The 21,518-nt window shown below is 42.5% G+C and overlaps 1 protein-coding gene across 1 annotated transcript; it reads left to right on the top strand.

The window, feature by feature from the left end:
* The first annotated feature begins 224 nt into the window (after positions 1-224).
* Positions 225-19,602, top strand: LOC124013704 (transportin-3). Its single transcript, XM_046328141.1, has 23 exons — positions 225-490; positions 3,578-3,778; positions 4,142-4,215; positions 4,435-4,591; positions 5,139-5,282; positions 5,542-5,717; positions 5,930-6,068; positions 6,160-6,306; positions 6,499-6,606; positions 6,712-6,803; positions 6,985-7,124; positions 7,397-7,588; positions 11,715-11,806; positions 11,941-12,017; positions 12,174-12,234; positions 12,501-12,641; positions 16,362-16,478; positions 16,592-16,686; positions 16,889-17,045; positions 17,313-17,480; positions 17,780-17,892; positions 18,496-18,587; positions 18,757-19,602. The coding sequence occupies exons 1-22, from the start codon at positions 377-379 to the stop codon at positions 18,554-18,556; spliced, it is 2,766 nt and encodes a 921-aa protein (XP_046184097.1). The 5' UTR covers positions 225-376; the 3' UTR covers positions 18,557-18,587; positions 18,757-19,602.
* Positions 19,603-21,518: the final 1,916 nt, after the last annotated feature.

The following is a 21,518-nucleotide window of genomic DNA, read 5'->3' as shown; positions in this document are numbered from 1 at the left end:
TAACGGTCTTTCAGTGTATATTGGGGTTCTCTTACAATTTTTTTGTACATACCGCATAGCAACATAGTTATACATTGTAACCATTCATTAAATTAAATTGATATGGTGTTTCTTGTTTTTACAGTAACAGTAAAAGAGACCCGCCCATTGTGTCTCTCGAATATGTGAAGCTTTTAGTGTGTACAGCTTTCAGTTCCTGTATCTATATTTCTAGACGGGGGCGTTTGTCGGCGACACACGGGGAGCCTGTGTTCGATTGAGATGGCGGTCGGAACAGCGAGCACAAGGAACGAATAAATATTACCCCGTCTAAACATAATCTGTGGAACCTGTAGCGCCTTCACATTTACACTAAACTGTAACGTAGCATAGCGCTATGGAGAAACCGACAGTCGCACTTGTGTATCAAGCTGTGCAGGCTCTTTATCATGATCCGGACCCCGCCGGTAAAGAGCGAGCTTCGGTGTGGCTGGGGGAGCTACAGAGATCGGTAAGTAAACTCGAGAGATGGGGGGGGACTTGGAATGGGCCTAGAACAAGACATGGCTAGGCAGGTCGTGTGAGGCCGAAAACAAAACATTGCATCAGAATGCGTAATACCATGGTGATAAAAAAACATGTATTTGTATATGCTAACCCAACTACGAATGAATGAGCATAGATTCACACGCTAGCTAGCAACAAACTGCATAGCATTATCTAGTTAGCTGAGTTAAGCTAGTTTGGTAGATAGCTAGCAAACTAACTACTTAGCATTAGCCGCACAGTTGCTCTTTCCACTACTAGCCTGCTAGTAACTGTTAATGGAAACGGGTATAGATCTATGGGGATTCCTATGTGCAACGAAGATAATAAAGCTAACACAAGCTAGCTTTCTCTCGCGTGTAACGTTAGTCCTTAAACAATCCATGGCGTTTGACCATGCTAGCTAGTTAGCCACACAGCAGATACAGTAACTAGTTTAACATCCATGTATTGCTAGTTAGCTTATGTAGTTGCCTCGGGTTAACTAAACTACAATCTTGACATAATCAGTAGCTCGCGCTAATGACAGTTACGTTAGCCGGCCATAGCACAGGAAGAGCGCGAGGCAAGGGTGGCCACCATGCTAGCGTCCATTACTTGCTAGCAAACTTGCCGTTTTAGCCACATAAGGCTAAATTGCTTAGTAGAGGGGCGTGTTGCCTCGCTAGCTAAAGTTAGCTAGCGGGCTAACGATATTGCTAGGGGGGCTTTTGCTTTGAGTTAGTCAGCGAACGTTAACCTGGCTAGCTACACGAACAACTTCCATTTGTGTTGATTATGTTGGGTAAATGGCGTGCCACTTAAAGTTGTTTGCTGTTGGTTAACGTTAGCCGTTTTATTTCCGCATTTGTTTTTTGTTTTTTTTCCTCCATTGGTGCTGCGTCGGTCTGGTTTCCGCATATTCATTGGTTACTGCCTTAACTACTGCAGGACATGTAATCATTGTCTGTCATCGGACAATCAATTATCTGAAATACGGCCCACTTCATGTTGCCGCTACGTATTCCTACCAACTTTAACGTATTATTGTGATAACTTCTATAATAGATGGCCTTCCTACAGGTTGCATTGAGAGACACAGCCTCAGGATAACTGGATCCAAAACAGCTATTTCTCCCCACTGTCATGCAGTTCCCACAGAAAGTCCTCACAAAGCCATGTATTGATTCCCTAAGAAAAAATGAAATGTCGCATAACATGTTTTAAAACACTTTAGACTGTGACAAGCAACTTCCTGAGTTTGCTGGCACTTGGATCTGAACAGTCTAAATTGGGAGAGTAGGAGCCATCTGAGTGATGAGCACTGTGTGTGTGCTCTGTGCTGTCAGCAGCTTTTTCACCCTGGCTGCCAGGACATACTGGGCACTGATGGACAAATGGGGAAGGGGCTTGGCTGTTTCACTTTGCAATATAAATTCTCATACACATTTTTACCACGTTTTACTTTATACCATAATCCAGAATATCTAATAGCTGACCAACTGTTGGTTAAGGCAACAATCTCTATGAAGGCAGCTAGCAACAGACACCTGATAGTGTTGCATAGGAAGGATATCAGATTTGGCCTACTGCATTTTTTAAATGGGCCTACTCCCTTTGGGTGTTTGTGTGATTAGTGTGGTTTTGAAATAATTTGATTAGGTTGGAACCCAACCCTGAGAATGTAAGCAAAGTAATCCATTTACTGGGAGGTGCTTTTTTTGTGACTGTTCGAGTTCTCACCTTATTTTTTTCCCCATTTGAGAACAAAATATCTTTAAAATTGTTTACATTTTTCTGTAGGACTATGCCAACAATGCCTAATTTATCATAACCATTACAGATAACAATTCCTAATTTAAAAGCAAGTGAAATTATTGTAACCTTAATGTCAACTGATTATATTGTGGAACACAATCTTCAAAAAGGTAGTAACCTCAGCAGTGGCGCTTACTTGTAGAAGCCTATGGCTGTGCAATTGCATAGGCTTGCATTGTTAATTTAGCAGACACAACACTTTTTCCCCTGAGCCCTTATCACAGTCAAGACACTTATTTTTATTATTTAAAAAAGACAACAACAAAAAACATGAATATAACAGAATTTTTAAAAAAGTTGCTGGTGCGATGTGATGCGCATCTGAAGTCTGCAACAGTTATCCCCAGTGATCATTTGAAACGGGGCTCTATTTGCTTCATTGAAAGACATCTCCCCCCCCCCCCCCGGATTATAGACCAAAATCTGTCTTTTTGATATAAAGATGTTCAATTTAGTTTATTCTGCCTTTTCTTTGGAATTTTCTAAATGTATTAACAATTCCATCTCTTTTGTGAGTAGGTCTTTTATCAAACTACTGATTGTATTTTCAGTGTGGATCCAGTCTGTTTAGGGGGTTATAGCCTAGGCTAATGGAGTGGACGAACATGGACAGGTAGCCTACTTTTTGTAGCGATTTTTTTTTTGACAATCGGCGTAACGTCTGACTATTTTTAGGGGCCTAATAGATAAGACATGCCATTTTAATGCCAATAATGTATTACCATTTAATGTGGCATGAACACAACCAGTCATGATTTCTTCTGATTGTCAACCAAATCACATGAAAAGGTACTAGATTTTTAGAAATAAATCTAAAATCGTGCACTGTGCACCCATTTGATAAATGGAAAGAGACGTATGTTAAAAAACACCAAAAGGTGTAATAACAGTCGGTGATTGTCATGAGGTCTACATTCTTGTAGCCTGAATTAATTGATGCGTCTCGCTGACAAAAGGTCCTTTTTTGTAGAAAGAAATGACGTGACACTTGAAAAGGGCCTGAAATACGGCACTGTCCTGGGATGACAAGTGCAGCCACATGGGAAAATGGTTTAAACAATGAAATGGATGTGGGTTTATTTGCTTCATTCGGAATGGGCTTTGATTTTCATATTTACCGCTGTAGCAGGGGCACATCTCTAATTCAGGGCGGTTCCGCACCAGTATCCCTGTTTTTGACTTGTTTCCGTAACCTTCCTGTCTGAATAAAGTTAAAGGTGGCGCTAACTGTTCTCCCCGTATCCCCTCCCCACAGATGTACGCGTGGGAGATGGCAGACCAGCTCCTCCAGCTGAAACAGGACGTGGAGTCTTGTTACTTTGCCGCCCAGACCATGAAGATGAAGATCCAGACTTCGTTCTTTGAGCTCCCCCCAGAGACCCACATCGCCCTCCGAGACTCCCTGCTTTCACACATACAGAGCCTCAAAGACCTCTCCCCCATCATCGTCACTCAGGTAATGGCCTCCTCGCACATTGATGTAACCTAGGGTAACGCTCCTTCCATCCAATTATTGTCCATCCGGTATCTCCCTCTGTCAGTGACCACTGACACTCTCGGATGACTTGGATTTCTGTCTTAGCCTTTATGCTCTTAGAATGCTCTCGAGGAATGTCCCACTGACCATCGAAATGTCCCAAAGGCTTAGCAATACACATGGCACAGTAGCAATAGAACTCTAGCATTTACCCCAATGTATCACCACAGGGGTGTAGCTGTGGTACAATTTAACAAGTACAGTATTACGTGGCATTAAGATACTCTAATCCATACAAGTTTTTCCTGATTTCTTGTCTAATTTCTCTCCTCCCTCTCTCAGCTTGCTCTGGCCATTGCAGACCTCGCCCTACAGATGGCCTCCTGGAAGGGCTGTGTCCACACCCTCATTGAAAAGTAAGACCCCTGCCGTTCAACCACTCATCTCAGATCACACCTGTGGGTAACAGAATGCCAGAGTTACAGGATGTTAGACTGGGTGGTTCTATAAAGTCAAACGCCATTGTAAATAGTTGTTATTTTTGAGGTGACGTTAAGCTTCAAATACATCTCCTTCATGCTAATTTTCTCATTACTGACTGCTGCCGTCTCTGCTCCACTCTCCTTGCCTCTCAGGTATAGCAATGATGTCAGCTCCATGACGTTTCTGATAGAGATCCTTACAGTGCTCCCCGAGGAGGTCCACAGCCGCTCCCTACGCATTGGAGCCAATCGCAGGACAGAGATCATCGAGGACCTGGCCTATTACTCCAGTACTGTGGTCACCCTACTGGTGAGAGTTCTCTCTCTGGCCGACACGCACACTATCCATTCATCTTTCTCTCGCCAATACTCACATACTAGCCTATTTTACCCACCTGATTTCAGCTGGTCTAAACTAGAGCACCTGTCACCACTCCTCCTTACTGGTTAAGCAGACCCCCCCCATGGGTTCATCCTCTCATTATAAAACCCTGTGATGTACAGCCTCATTATCACAAAGCTTTTCAGCTACTACCACTACCTTAGAGGGACAAACTGAACCACTCACTTTGTAGTATAATTTTCTCTGCAGAATGTCCAAGTTTGACTGTAGATGTTTTTGAGGATTAAGTGTAAGGATGTATGAGTTGTCCTCCCAAAACCAACAGAAAAGAGACAGAACTATACTGCTTGTGTTGGGGGTTACCTCAACCTACAATCAACAATTTTCCTTGAGTCAATAATACCTGTCGTGACTTCTGTTTCCTTGGTTGAATTTCCTTGTGCGTTTGGCTTCAGACACAGCGTTGTGGTTTTGATAAGGATCAGTGTTGTTAGCGCAAGTGTGTTGTCTCTAGATGACATGTGTGGAGAAGTCTGGCAGCAATGAGAAGATGCTGATCAAGGTGTTCCGCTGTCTGGGAAGCTGGTTCAACCTGGGAGTCCTGGACAGCAACTTTATGGCCAACAACCAGCTCCTGATGGTCCTTTTCCAAGTGCTGGTATGTCTCTTTCTCTCTCTGTCTCTCTCTCATGGCATTTTGGAAGCACAAATGATCAGTGCTAGTGACAAACACTCCCAAATTCTCTCGAAATATTAGAGCAGCATTCATTCCAAACCCTTATTTGTGCAACATCCATAGGGGGCGGGGCAATAATTTATGCCGGTTTTAGAATGCTAATCGCTTGTATGCATAATGCATGGGTTTCAGCCACCGAACATCTTTTTGGCATACTGTTATTTTTTTGTCTGTTTGGCAGCAAAGAGACGAGACGTCCACTAACCTGCACGAGGCTGCGTCCGACTGTGTGTGTTCAGCGCTGTACGCCATCGAGAACGTGGACACACACATGCCCTTGGCCCTGCAGCTTTTTCAGGGCGTCCTCACGCTGGAGACGGCCTACCATATGGCTGTGGCACGGGAGGACCTCGACAAGTATGAACACACTACTCCCCTTTACATACATACACCAAGATCACCTATCCAATCACCACACTTCTTCCTGCCCCAAACCTATCCTTCCTCCATTGCTCTTGATGTTGAACTCGTCTGACTCTTCCCCACTGTCCTCTGTGGAAGAAAATAATAACTTTTATCCACAACTCTCTCCTTCCTTAACTCTCTCCCCTTCTCCCTTGTTCTGTCAGAGTGTTGAATTACTGTAGGATCTTCACTGAGTTGTGTGAGACATTTCTGGAGACCACAGTCAAGAGTCCAGGCCAGGGCATGGGAGACCTGCGAACGCTTGAGCTGCTGCTCATCTGTGCAGGACACCCCCAATATGAGGTACACAACACAAGATATGCACACACACACACACACACACTCTGTTTTGGGTGAATTTCAAGTGTGTGTGTTCTCTTCTGGTGAATCTCAGGTTGTGGAGATTTCCTTTAACTTCTGGTATCGTCTGGGAGAGAACCTGTATAAGACCAACGACCCTGCCCTCCACGGCATCTTCAGACCCTATATCCAGAGACTGCTGCACGGCCTGGCCCGCCACTGCCAACTAGACCCCGACCATGTAAGGACCACCAACACATGACAAGGAGTCCTTAACCAATTCCAGTGATGCCAACCATACTCTGCTTATGTCGTATCTGATTGTAGAATCCCTTAACCATGTGCACGTATTACCAAGTACTTCAGTACATCATTTGGCTTTGGTAGTAGAGTATCCTTCACTCATGGTCTCCACTTTTGTGTTGATCCACAGGAGGGCATCCCAGAAGATACAGATGACTTTGGGGAGTTCAGGATGAGGGTGTCTGATCTTGTGAAGGATGTCATTTTCCTTGTGGGCTCCATGGAATGTTTCTCCCAGGTAGCAACCTTTTGGAAATTGCAAGTTCAAATGATGTCATTTAGATGACAAGCTATACCGACTGTCTTCTCCTGTTTTTCCTCTTTCTCCCTCTCACTCTCTCAGTTGTACTCCACTCTAAAAGAAGGCAACCCTCCCTGGGAGGTGACCGAGGCTGTTCTCTTCATCATGGCCGCCATCGCCAAGAGTGTAGACCCGTGAGTGTCCTCTGCACGTCATTCCTCATTAATAGAATGAATTATGACTAAATCCCTTCCCCACTGTGTAGAATGTGTACAACTGCTGTAGATTTGTATATTCCCCCCAGGGTGTTTGTGTAACGTTTCAATCTTTAATTTGTGCGTAATGTATAACTTGTTAATGCTTTCTCCTTGTCAGTGAGAACAACCCCACCCTGACAGAGGTGTTAGAGCAGGTGGTGCTGCTGCCAGAGACTGTCCATATCGCCGTGCGCTACACCAGCATTGAGCTGGTGGGGGAGATGAGTGAGGTTGTTGACCGCAACCCGCGGTTCCTAGGTAGGTTCAGTGTTCACGGTACAGTCAATTGCTTAGCTCGGGACCTGAGTGATTGAGTTAATCAATTTGGAGGTTCATCTTCATCTGTGTGTTATTGTGTATAACTCTAGTTTTGAGCACGTCTGTTTCCTTGTAATTTTTCACTGTTTTCCATTCCTTTTTCCGTCCTGTGTCAAATGCCTGTGTCACTCTGTTTTGTTACACCTCTGCCTGTGCCCCTCTTGGTTGTATACTCTGGATGTGTGTATGACCTTCGCCCCGCTCTGACACAGACCCCGTGCTGAACTACCTGATGAAGGGCCTGAGGGAGAAGACCCTGGCTTCCGTGGCGGCCAAGGCGATCCATAACATCTGCTCTGTGTGCCGGGACCACATGGCCCAGCACTTCCAGGGCCTGCTGGACATCGCCCGTGCCCTTGACTCCTTTGCCCTGACCACCGACGCCGCCGTAGGCCTCCTCAAAGGTAATGTTATGCCACCCTTATTTTTGACACTTTTTATGGGGTAGATCAGTTTTAATATGGCAGATTGTGGCTTCTATCAGTGTCGTCTGCATTTTCAATCCCACTTTTTATTTTATTTTGATATTTATTATTTTCCTCCTAAACCTACTACCCCTCCCCTAAATTGGACTAAACTAATGGACCAAAATATTTATGCTTCCACTTCCAGCTCATAAATACTATATATATACACGTTTTACAGACACAATTATAATTTACATGACTTATCTTTTGTTTATTTTAGTCCCATCCTTCAACTACTCTCAACCCCTCCCATCTATCTCTGAAGACCATCTAGTTTTGATTTCTAGATGCCATATATTTTTCTACTGGTGTTTCACAAATGTTTTGAAACTTTCTATTCTTGTAATTTCTACAGATTGTAAATTTAAAGTTAAAAAACCTTTGCTAAGAGTATTATTTGACTGACTTATAAAATTTGTGGAGTTATAGATTCCAACATTTACCTGGAGCTTTCAGCCATTCCTGAACCCGCGACCAAAAACAAGCAACAGTACATATGGGCAGTACCAAAACAAGTGATCTAATGATTGGTTCTTTACAGTCGAGTCTGCAGAGCTGGGATGGTTGTATCTCGTGTGTTTTTTATTTTTTTTATATATATTTATTTAACACAGAGTACCAGTCAAAGTTTGGACACAACTATTTATTCAAGCATTTTTCTTTATTTGTACTTTTTTCTATGTTGTAGAATAATAGTGAAAATATAAAAACTATGAAGTAACACATGGAATCGTGTAGTAACCAAAAGTGTTAAACAAATCAAAATATATTTTATATTTAAGATTCTTCAAAGGAGCCAGCCACCCTTTGCCTTGGCAGTTTTGCACACTCTTGGCATTCTCTCAACCAGCTTCACCTGGAAGGCATTTCCAACAGTCTTGAAGGAGTTCCCACATACTGAGCACTTGTTGGCAGCTTTCCCTTCACTCTGTGGTCCAACTCATCCCAAACCATCTCAATTGGGTTGAGGTTGGGTGATTGTGGGGGCCAGGTCATCTGATGCAGCACTCCATCACTCTCCGTCTTGGTCAAATAGCCCTTACACAACCTGGAGGTGTTTTGGGTCATTGTCCTGTGGAAAGACAAATGATAGTCCCACTAAGCGCAAACCAGATGGGATGGCTTATCGCTGCAAAATGCTTTGGTAGCCATGCTGGTTGTGTGCCTTGAATTCTTAATAAATCACTGACAGTGTCACCAGCAAAGCACCATCACACCTCCATGCTTTACGGTGGGAACTACACATGCAGAGATCATCTTGTCTCATCAGACCAAAGGACAGTTTTCCACCAGTCTAATCCGTTGCTTGTGTATTTTGGCCCAAGCAAGTCTCTTATTTTTGGTGTCCTTTAGTAGTGGTTTCTTTGCAGCAATTTGACCGTGAAGGCCTGATTCATGCAGTCTTTTCAGACCTGAAGCATTTATATGGGCTGCAATTTCTGATGCTGGTAACTCTAATGAACTTATCCTCTGCAGTACAGGTAACTCTGGGTCTTCCTTTCCTGTGGTGGTTCTCACGAGAGCAAGTTTCATTATAGTGCTTGATGGTTTTTGCGACTGCACTTGAAGAAACATTTAAAAGTTCATAATTTTCTGGATTGACTGACCTTCGTGTCTTAAAGTAATGATGGACTATTTCTCTTTGATTATTTGCACTGTTCTTGCCATAATATGGACTTGGTCTTTTGCCAAATAGGTTTATCTTCTGTATACCAGCCCTACCTGGTCACAACACAACTGATGGGCTCAAACGCATTAAGAAGGAAATCAATTCCACATTCACTTTTAAGAAGGCACACCTGTTAATTGAAATGCATTCCAGGTGACTACTTCATGAAGCTGGTTAAGAGAATTCCAAGTGTGCAAAGCTGTCATCAAGGCAAAGTTTGGCTACTTTGAAGATTCTCAAATATAAAATATATTTTGGTTTCACACTTTCTTGGTTAAAACATGAATCCATATGTTGTCTTCACTATTATTCTACACTGTGTAGAAAATAGTAAAAATAACCCTGGAATAAATAGGTGTAAACTTTTGACTGGTACTGTGTGTGTGTGCGCACTATCGCAATAATTTTATATAATTGAAATTCTATGTTTTTAATCTGGTGTCGTTTTGTCTATCAGTTCACTAACCATGTGCCAGGGAATCGGTACATCGCACATCTCCTGACTACTTTGTCAACTTGTATGGCGCAGCTGTAAATGATTTTGGTCTTCATGTAGGGACAAAAGACAAGTTCCTTATCTTCTTCCACTTGACTCCTCCATTTGTGCAGTAATGCTGCAATCCGTTGGTTGTGATTTTGGTTAGAGCAGACATTTCCATATGTTTTTTAACTGCCAGTGTGAACTCCACCAGTCATATTTATATAATTTAGAAGATTATACATTTTAAATGATTTTTCTCAAACACTTTTTTAATCAATTAGTGTATTGGAGTTTAATGATAATAATTGTTCTGTCTCTTCTGGTGGATTAAACTGAAATTGCCAACAGTTTTCTATGTCTTGTGTTAAAAATAACCAAAAGTTAGAGGTTGTAATCTGAATGAAGAGAAAAAGGCCATCCTTGAATACTAGGTGAGCCATTCTTACTAATCTGCTAAAGAACCAGTTTGGATATATGTATAGTTTTTGTTTGATTTGAAGCATTTAAGTGAGAGGTCTAATGCTTTAATATTTAGTCATTTCTGCCCTCTGAATTCATAATCATTATATGTATAGGCCCATTCCAAATAAAGTAGAATAAAATATTGTTAGAAAGTGTAGGCAGGGCCATAAGTAGGTTGTAGTTATTATTTAGGTTGTAGTTATTATAGGACTATTTCCCTCTCTACCATTTGTATTTCATTAACCTTTGACTATTGGATGTTTTTATAGGCACTTTAGTATTGCCAGTAGAACAGTAGCTTCCGTCCCTCTCCTCGCTCCTCCCTGGGCTCGAACCAGCAACACAACGACAACAGCCACCATCGAAGCAGCGTTACCCATGCAGAGCAAGGGGAACAACTACTAGAAGGCTCAGAGCGAGTGACGTTTGAAACACTATTAGCGCGCGCTAACTAGCTAGCCATTTCACTTCAGTTACACCAGCCTCATCTCGGGAGTTGATAGGCTTGAAGTCATAAACCGCGCAATGCTTTTGACGCACAACGAAGAGCTGCTGGCAAAACGCACGAAAGTGCTGTTTGAATGAATGTTTACGTGCCTGCTTCTGCCTACCATGCTCAGTCAGATACTTAGATACTTGTATGCTCAGTCAGATTATATGCAACGCATGACACGCTAGATAATATCTAGTAATATCATCAACCATAATTAGTGATTGTGATTGTTTTTTTACAAGATAAGTTTAATGCTAGCTAGCAACTTACCTTGGCTTACTGCATTCGTGTAACAGGCAGTCTCCTTGTGGAGTGCAACGAGAGGCAGGCAGGTCGTTATTGCTTTGGACCAGTTAACTGTAAGGTTGCAAGATGGATCCCCCGAGCTGACAAGGTGAAAATCTGTCGTTCTGCCCCTGAACAAGGCAGTTAACCCACCGTCCCTAGGCCGTCATTGAAATTAAGAATGTGTTTTTAACTGACTTGCCTAGTTAAATAAAGGTGTGTGTGTGTATATATATTTTTTAAATTAGCGCCCAAAAAATACCGATTTCCGATTGTTATGAACTTGAAATCGGCCCTAATTAATTGGCCATTCCAATTAATCGGCCGACCTCTAATGACAATTTTAATACTTTCTGAGAAGTGGCCATTATTTACTATTATACATAACTTTAACCCATTTGTATAAGAGATTCTCCAAAATGAATGTAGTCCAGGCATTTATACCATGCCGCTCCATTTCTTTCAGCAACTTGTTCTCTCTGGACTGTGGGTCCAGTTTTTATTTGATTACCTAACGAGTTTGATTTGTATTAAACATTTAACATTACATTTACATTTAAGTCATTTAGCACACGCTCTTATCCAGAGCGACTTACAAATTGGTGCATTCACCTTATGACATCGAGTGGTGTTGCTCTGTCACCATGGTAATGCTGGTTGCTTTGCAATACAGGTACAGCCCTGGTCCTGGCTCGTCTGCCCCTGGAGAAGATTGCTGAGTGTTTGAGTGACCTGTGTGCTGTGCAGGTCATGGCCCTCAAAAAGGTGTGTTTTTCTGCCATTTGTTTATGTGCAAGTTTGGTTGTAGGTTGTGTGTAACCCACTACAATAGTAGTAGTTTTGTGGATTGGGTATTTGTGTGATACCAACAGGTTTGCTTATTTGTCTCCTATCTTCAGCTTCTCTCTCAGGACCCCAGCAATGGGAAAGCCGCTGACCCCACTGTCTGGCTGGACAGACTAGCAGTAATCTTCAGGTACACTCAACTAATTTATAACGCATTGTGCTATATATACATATCCTGGTTGCACAGGCCACGAACTGTCTAATGTAGCTATACTGATATGATTTGGGCCGATTAATATTTTAAGCAGAAATGTTTGGCTTAATGTTTTTTCCCCCCCCCCCCCAGACACACAAACCCCATTGTAGAGAATGGACAAACACACCCATGTCAGAAAGTCATCCAGGAGGTAAAGCAACTGGCAGTTTTTTTCTTCACCCTCTACATTTGAGCTGTTTGTTGTTGTATTTGGACGAAGCTACCATTTGCATACAACCTGCGTTCAACACATTAATTGGACTAAGTTGTTTTAATGGAACTATTTTGGTGCTCAACTACCTTGGTGCTTTTCTCCTTTTCAGATTGTAATTTCAATTTGAGGCCATGATTGCGTACAGACATTCCCACAGTTTCTCATGCTACACCTATATTTGGTGTTTCCTTGGTTCTCTGTAGATCTGGCCGGTCCTGTCACAGACTCTAAACACACACCAGGCTGATAACCGCATTGTGGAACGCTGCTGTCGCTGCCTGCGGTTCGCTGTGCGCTGCGTGGGCAAGGGCTCTGCCTCTCTACTACAGCCACTCGTCACACAGGTGCGTGTTCCTGTGTTTGGGTCACAATACGCCCCGCCCCATATGCAGATGGGTTAATCTTTGTTGGCGTGTCTGTTATTTGTGTATTCAATGTCCATCGCCACTGGGTGCTTGTTGAGCCCAGGGCAGGCAGCTGGTGACTTATGACAAAGTTAGTCAACAATAAGAATCCTGTGCATCAGCTGTGTGCCAGTTTCCAGAGGGAGGGAGAGCGAGACTGAAGTACATTTGCAAAATAATGATATGCAAAAGACTAACTAGATAACCAGCCAAACTACACTGCTTTGAATTTCAATCTCGCTAGTTAACTGTAAGTATGCATTAAATGTCATGTCCGACCAACTAAAATAACTTTCCACAGGAACTTGTGTATTGCCGCAAATTGTCAACACACATTTTGATATGGGTGCGCAGTTGATGAAACTGATACTTCATACTCCGGTTGTAAAACCATCTCTACAGCACTCAATTGGCTAGGATTCCCCTCTATTCAATACTGGCCATGTAATTCTGACAACGTTAACAAATATTCTTAGAATAGCCCAATTGACAAGGAACTCCTTTGCTGTAATGATCTCCCCTGAACACTGAATATTTTAACCTTACAAATAGAAACTTTTTGTTAGGCTACCTCGCCCACCTTAATCATTTTAATCCCTAGTTCATTAAATGAGTGAAATTATTTTATAAAGACATAAGTATTTGGTTGTAATTAGTCATACACCAAAATTACATTTTTGGCAGATTACGATATTTTCCTTGCCCAAAAGAGATTTTTAGGTGCCTTTTATGCATTCTAGTACAGTTAAATAGTTCGCACACACACTTTGACACAGCGGTCTAAGGAACTGCATCTCAGTGCGAGAGGCTGTAATTGGGAGTCTCATGGCGGCGCAAAATTGTCCCAGTGTTGTCCGGGTTTGGCCATCATTGTAAATAAGAATTTGTTCTTAACTGACTTGCCTAGTTAAAGGTCACACACCATACGGACCAAAAAAGTTATATTGTCGGCATTTACAGTAAAACATAATCAAAACCTATTTCTCTCACCTACTTGCTGTGCTGTTTCGTTCAGTTTAATTCTCAACCAGGATTTCTATGGAACCCATTTTGGGTCTTTGCGTGTCATAAAAGATAAATATAATACGTGTCAAATAACACTTTTGACCAGTCAGGACCTGAATATGACTGCATCACATTTAACACATTCATACTTTTTAAAAACGTAGTTATTACACATTGATTACTCTACCACTCTCTTATTTCATATGTCACAACGATTCATCGATTCGTAACTTACCTACAGTGCTAGCTAGCTGATGGATGCAAACATAGCAAAACGACATCTGTTTCAGTAGCGTTAGTTAGCTAACTATCTAACTAGGTGTCATCTAAAATAACCCTAATTTATAAGACCGTTGTTATTTGATTAATGGGGGTCGGACCCATCTTTGAAGCTAGCCACAATAGTGGACTTTGCAGTTAGCCTTCAAAATAAAGGTATGACATTGACAGTGATGCAAATGAATAGTAGAATTATGCCATTATTGAATAGATCATGCGAAACGAGGTTGGAATGTTATATAAAATCAACAAAATACAATTTGTTAATTTGACAAATCTGAAATCGCACTGGATGCATTAGACTTTAGAATTGCATTGGAGGCATACTTATTTCCCTGTACAGCCTTATCCCATGTAATTTGATCCACAATCCATAGGTATCAGTCTACTAATTGACACCCAGAGAACATTAGCGTCGTAGCTCTTATTGTGGGACTCAAACTACTGTGAATTGAGCCACATTTATTGTCAACCTATGTGTATTGAAAACTATTCCAGAGGAAAAACAATACTGTGTGGATGTTTTGGAGTCTGATAACTCTGAGGAAGACGTTGGGGGAAACTTATCTTGGGTATTGAGTAGACTGATTTCACATTCCAACCTTGTTTAGCAATATCTAGTCTAAATATGGCAGGATTCCACCAATTGTAACATTTTGCATTACTTTCAAATGGGTACTTTTATTAAAAGGCAAACCGCAAATTCCACTATTGTGGCTAGCTTCACAACCCGGTCCGGTCGAGCCTCGCTAGCCAGATGAAGCTAGCTGGCTGCTTATGTTAGCTTTGGGCAACGGGGTTAAGGAGCTGGCTAGCTATTTATTTTCATGAACTGAAGTTCAATTTCAATAGGTGAACAAGTGGCAACCTAGCTAATACTTACAAGGATTCCTAAATCATTACTAAGAATAATGAAAATGACTGGTTTCTACTCGTCATTGTTTTCAGGCTGGTTGTTTTGGTGCTAGCTAGGTACCAAGCTAAAGCTAGCTACCCCAGAAGTTGCGGTCGAACAAATAATGCTTTATTACTAATGCGGTATTGTAAACGCATCGTTCGTGCCCGGTGTTTGCAGACTTTTTTTGTACAGCTTTGACAGCGCTACTGATAGTAGTGGTGGCACTTGGCTTGCATGTGCAAATTCGGAACACGCAGCATTCTATAATAGAACTGTTATTTGACGTGTCAAATTAAAAGCGTATTTTACGGGTCAAATAGTGTATCTTTTTTGGCATGCAAAGACTCAAACGGCGTATGTCGTGAAGCTAATAGCAGTGACACGATTACTGTGTAACTCCGGTATGGCGATGTGTACCGTTACTCGAAAGCCATCACCCACGACAGAGAACGGTTGATTGTCAAGGGCAATGAATTCTATTATCTTGCCGTTAATTGATTTTGCATTTGAGTTGTCTCGCTGAAATTGTCTTACTCTTTCAAATGATTGCTTGACTTGTTGACTGTTCAATCCAAACAGCAGACATTGTGGGCTAGATTAGGATTACAGTGTTGCACGTGTAGCGCAAAATTTTACGTTGCATTACGTCATGTGCATACCTATATAATGTAAGTACGTCAGTTTTGACATCGGTTTTGCACATCGACGTTACTAAACATCGGGCTGATACCAATGTTGGTATTTTTAGCTAATATCTTCTGTTCACCGATTGTAAAAAAAAAAATGTATTTTTGTTTTATATCGTGCATCCCTAGTTGTAATGTTGCAGGGTGGCCAACCCTCGTCCAGCTGAGCTACTGGGTGTGCAGGATTTTGCTCTAACACACCACCTTGCTCAGCTGACTGTTGCTTGAGCAGGGTTGGCTAAAAAGCCTGTACTCCCAGTAGTTCTCCAGATGGAGGGTTGACCGACCAGGTGTTTTATATACAGTAGACTATCTGTGCAGTATTTTACTTAGGCGGGAGGGGGAGGAGTGCCTTACTCAAGGCACAATGACAGGAGATAGAATACATGGGATCAGAGACCAGCAGCATTCCATTGTCAATACCAGTGATAATAATGAATGTTATTGGTAAAATGGTTCCTTGCATCACACAACAATTTTCAGTCACCAATTTTCAGACTTGAGCTTTCGGACAGGTAAATATTTATCCCCTTAAAATATTTAGATGCACTATTGTAAAGTGGTTGTTCCACTGGATGTCATAAGGTGAATGCACCAATTTGTAAGTCGCTCTGGATAAGAGCGTCTGCTAAATGACTTAAATGTAAATGTAATGTAAATGTAAAAATTCAGTCCCAAAAGATAATGTCAGGCCCTTGTCAGTGTGTGTACCAGGTGTGAAGATTTTAAATGTGTGGTGTTTCTGATGGTCAGTGCACTAGGTGTAAAGATGTTAAATGTGTGGTGTTTCAGATGGTCAGTGTGTATCAGGTGTATCCCCACTCCTGCTTCCTTTATCTGGGCAGCATCCTGGTGGATGAGTACGGCATGGAGGAAGGCTGCAGACAAGGTCTACTAGACATGCTACAGGTAGGACAAACACACCACTTTCATAGGTACTTGTAGTTCACTGGAGTGGCAGTGGAACTCTGGTTTGTTCTATTGGTTTGGAAACTGACTTTGTCCCTTCTCGCTCCCCGTAGGCTCTGTGTATGCCCACCTTCCAGCTGTTGGAGCAGCCCAATGGTCTCCGTAACCACCCAGACACAGTAGATGACCTCTTCAGACTCGCCACTAGGTATGATCAACTGGAACACAGTTCAAGCAGTTGCTCCTTTCCCTTGAAATAATAAGTTCACTTTTAAATTTAAACTCAATGGGCTTTGTCTGAGGGGCAAGAATGAAAAATAACCATTGCTGGGGACCTGACACAGGCATACTTGTTTTACAGCAGCATTTAGGTTATAAAGACGATTCTCTCTTGCTTCTTCTCTCTGCAGGTTTGTCCAGCGTAGTCCTGTCACCCTGCTCAGCAGTGGCATCATTGTACACATCATCCAGTGTGCTATCGCGGCCACCACACTGGACCACCGGGACGCCAACTGCAGTGTCATGAAGTTCGTCAGAGACCTCATACACACGGGCGTCAGCAACGACGTGAGTCAGCCCCAACAAAGTCAAATCTATTTCAACAGTCAATGTTTGTTTGTCTCTGTTGCAGACTGCACAGAATCACTGATCTACAAATACATTTATATCCCAAATTATTCTTTGTCATCAAGATGAGCAAATCTGTGCCTCGCCTTGCTCAAACTGACCCCCTCAAACATGGGGATTCACTGTCTGACGATCAACCAAAAGTCTCCTCTGAATAACATGTCAGTCAGATTGTCACGTGTTTTTTTTTCTTTTTTTTCGTTGCAGCACGAGGATGACTTTGAGCTGCGGAAGCAGCTAATAGGCCAGGCCATGGGGCAGCACGGGCAGCAGTTGGTCACCCAGCTCATGCACACATGCTGCTTCTGCCTGCCACCTTACACACTCCCCGATGTGGCTGAGGTGCTCTGGGAGATCATGGTGTTCGACAGGCCGGTGAGTCACATGTATATTGACACACGCTCTTAGCTCTACCACTCCTGACAGTACTTGTATAATACATATGCAGTTGAAAGTAGATGTACACATACACAGTCTTCGACAGGTGCTCGCTGTCATACCACAAGATGGCGCTAAGAGAACATCTTTCAACAGGGACCACAATTCATATTTACACACACTTCCAATGACATGGGCATGACAGCACTTTCCCTTGTGAGAAAGTGTTGTAGTACTACCATTGCATTGCCTCCTGATGTGTGTTTGATGTTTAACGTTGCAGATATGTTTTCTAGACGTTCTGCCGCTGGCTGGAGAACGCGCTGAAGGGGCTTCCTAAGGAGACGTCAGGCGGGGCGGTGACCGTCACACACAAACAGCTCACAGACTTCCACAAGCAGGTCACCAGGTGAGCATATCACAGCCACGCCCCTTCCATGCTTCTCAAGTGGAATCTGGTGCATTCTTTTCTGCCAGAAATGATCTAACTATAGCCACGTGTTCTTATAGGTTCAGGAGTTATGTCAGGTGAAACTTTCCATTTTCCCACTGGAAAACAGCTAGCTGTTTATGTTCTGACTCTGGGAAGAGCGCATGTGTCACTAGGCATGCTCAAACAAGCTGCTCCTGCAGCAGTGGAACGCTGGAAAACCGGAGTAGGGAAACCTCATGGATTCCCTGCCACACATTCAGGCTCGCCTAGAAGCATCCCTTCCCCAGTTTTCCAGCGCTCTACCCTCCCTCACATGCGGTCTCTCTGAGGGAATGGGAGCTTCAGAAAGATGACCGCTAGATAGTAATTCTCAGGGAGCACCTTGAGTTCACAGTTGGAGTCTTGTGAGAGACCCTGCATGCTCGACGTGGGTTCATTTCAGATTCATTTAAAGTGACCTTGAATAAATGGCGAGCTTAAATGTGTTGAATTACCTATTTCATTTGAAATAACCTTCACCAGGTAAATGCACCACATTAATAACGTTGCCCTTTTCTCGCTCTTCCCCTCTTTCTCCAGTGCGGAGGAGTGTAAGCAGGTGTGCTGGGCTATCCGGGAGTTCACCAGATTGTTCCGATAGCCACGCCCAAAGAGCTCTGCCAGAACACCAGGTTAGGCATCAACACAGACCTCTAAACAGCCCCCGCACTGGGATCTGCAGACTCATCTCACCCCATGTCTTTTAGATGGTTCCAAAAAAACATCTGATGGTATTTAGGTTGGCAAGTGTCAGTAACATCTCCATTGATTTCTTGTCATTTAAATGTTTTTCTTCCTCAGGTTAAATATTTTGGCGAACATTCAGAGGTGACGGCAAAGAGGCTGAAGACCGCAGCAGACGAGAATCTAAAGGGATCTCCTACTGGACAGATGGGCGGGACTTGGCACTGTGGAAAGCCAATCAAGACGCATCGCAAGGAATGGAGTGACAGGGTGAACCCGCAAATGAAATGCGCCTTTGGCTGTGTGAGAAGACGCCCCCCCTTCCGATCCCTCTTGCTCCCCTGCCTCACTGTCACCACAGTAACAGGTGGCACGAGGGTTGAAAGGGGGCGGGGCAGGGGGGCATGTCCGAGGAGGGAGAATTCACCGACTCAAAGAAATGGGATTAGTTCTGCGTCAGTTGGATTTCTACAGGATCCATCTTCAAAAAGAACAAGTGAAGGGAAGGGGGGGGGAACAAAGGATGTGCCTGGTTGCTAATCATAATGCATCAAAAAAAGACTTGTACGTTTTTAAATTGAGAAATGATTTATTTTCATGGATGTGTCTTTAGAACTTTAACATGGTCTTGCTGTCGGTGCCATATAGAAAAATAAATAGCAAACCCACGAGGCCCTTCACAAAATGGTCACCACTGCTTTGTGGAGGCATTTAGGAAATGGTTGAAGGGAATGCTGGGAGATTTGGCGTCACCTTTGACCTTTTTAAACATGTTGGCTGGAGTTTTACTGTTCTCTATTACCAGGGAAGGAGAGTTGTGACAGGTCGAGTGGGACTCTGGCAAATAGTATATATATTTTTTTTGTTCTTCCACCTCTGGCATCGTCCATTCTTGGAGGTAGACGCCACCGTCGGCGTTGTAGCCATGTTGTGAACAACAATAAAACAACCGTGAGGAACAAATTTGCCGTTGTCTGTATCATGTTTTAGAGTTTAGATGTTTGTTCATACCAGATCCCTCACCCCCTAAAAATAACAAGTTGGTCAAGGTTAGAGGTCGACCGATTAATCGGAATGGCCGATTTAATTAGGGCCGTTCAAGTTTATAACAATCGGAAATCGTTTTATTTGGACACCGATTTAGCCGAATTTGATTTTTTTTAAACACCTTTATTTAACTAGGAAAGTCCGGTAAGGACACATTTTTATTTTCAATGACTGCCTAGGAACGGTGGGTTAACTGCCTTGTTCAGGGGCAGAACGACAGATTTTTTTACTTTGTCAGCTCACTGATTCAATCGTCCAACGCTCTAACCACCTGCCTCTCATTGCACTCCACGAGGAGCCTGCCTGTTACCTTGGCTTCTTACTGCATTCACGTAAGTTGCTAGCTAGCATTAAACGTATCTTCTAAAAATATTTTAAAAATCAATCATAACCACTAGTTAACTACACATGGTTGATATTACAAGTTTATCTAGCGTGTCCTGCGTTGCATATAATCGAAAAAGGACTGTCGTTGCTCCAATGTGTACCTAACCATAAACATCAATGTTTTCTTAAAATCAATAAGTATATTTTTAAACCTGCATATTTAGTTAATATTGCCTGCTAACATGAATTTATTTTAATTTGGTAAATTGTCACTTATCTTGCAACAGAGTCAGGGTATATGCAGCAGTTTGGGCCGCCTGGCTCGTTGCGAACTGTGTGAAAGGCTTTATTCGTAACAAAGACAGCCAACTTCGCCAAACGGGGATGATTTAACAAAAGCGCATTTGCGAAAAAAGCACAATCGTTGCACGACTGTACCTAAACATCAATACCTTTTTAAAAATCAATACACAGAAGTATATATTTTTAAACTTGCATATTTAGCAAAAAAAAATCCAGGTTAGCAGGCAATATTAATAACCAGGTGAAATTGTCACTTCTCTTGCGTTCATTGCATGCAGAGTCAGGGTATATGCAACAGTTTGGGCTGCTTGGCTCGTTGCGAACTAATTTGCCAGAATATTACGTAATTATGACATAACATTGAAGGTTGTACAATGTAACAGCAATATTTAGACTTAGGGATGCCACCCGTTTGATAAAATACGGAACGGTTCCGTATTTCACTGAAATAAACATTTTCAAAATGATAGTTTCCGGATTCAACCATAATGACCAAAGGCTCGTATTTGTGTTATTAAGTCTATGATTTGATAGAGTAGTCTAACTGAGCGGTGTTAGGCAGCAGCAGGCTCGTAAGCATTCATTCAAACAGCACTTTCGTGCATTTGCCAGCAGCTCTTCACTGTGCTTCAAGCCTATCAACTCCTGAGATTAGGCTGGTGTAACGGATGTGAAATGGCTAGCTAGTTAGCAGGGTGCGCGCTAATAGCTTTTCAAAAGTCACTTGCTCAGACTGAGTAGTTGTTGTTCCCCTTGCAGAGCAATGCTTCGGGGGTGGATGTCTGTGTTCCTGGGTCGAGCCCAGGTAGGGGCGAGGAGAGGGACGGAAGCTATACTGGCAATACTAAAGTGCCTATAAGAACATCCAATAGTCAAAGGTATATGAAATACAAATGGTATAGAGGGAAATAGTCCTATAAATACTACATTAACTACAACCTAAAACCTCTTACCTTGGAATATTGAAGTCTCATGTTGCAAGGAACTTAAACGTTAGTTTTTTTTACATGGCACATATTGCACTTCTACTTTCCTCAACACTTTGCATTATTTGAGGCATTATATTCAGTATTGTTGTAATTGTCTATTACAAATAAAATCATTGGTATCGGCGTTAATCATAATCGGTCGACCTCTAGACAAGGTGTTCTTTGTTGCAGAGCCACTAGTCTCTGACAACACACACACACACTGATATTATG

This window comes from Oncorhynchus gorbuscha, linkage group LG25, assembly GCF_021184085.1.
Source record: "Oncorhynchus gorbuscha isolate QuinsamMale2020 ecotype Even-year linkage group LG25, OgorEven_v1.0, whole genome shotgun sequence".
Taxonomy (NCBI): Eukaryota; Metazoa; Chordata; class Actinopteri; order Salmoniformes; family Salmonidae; genus Oncorhynchus; species Oncorhynchus gorbuscha.
Note: the sequence above shows the minus strand (reverse complement) of the source record. Positions and strands in the feature narration are given on the sequence as shown.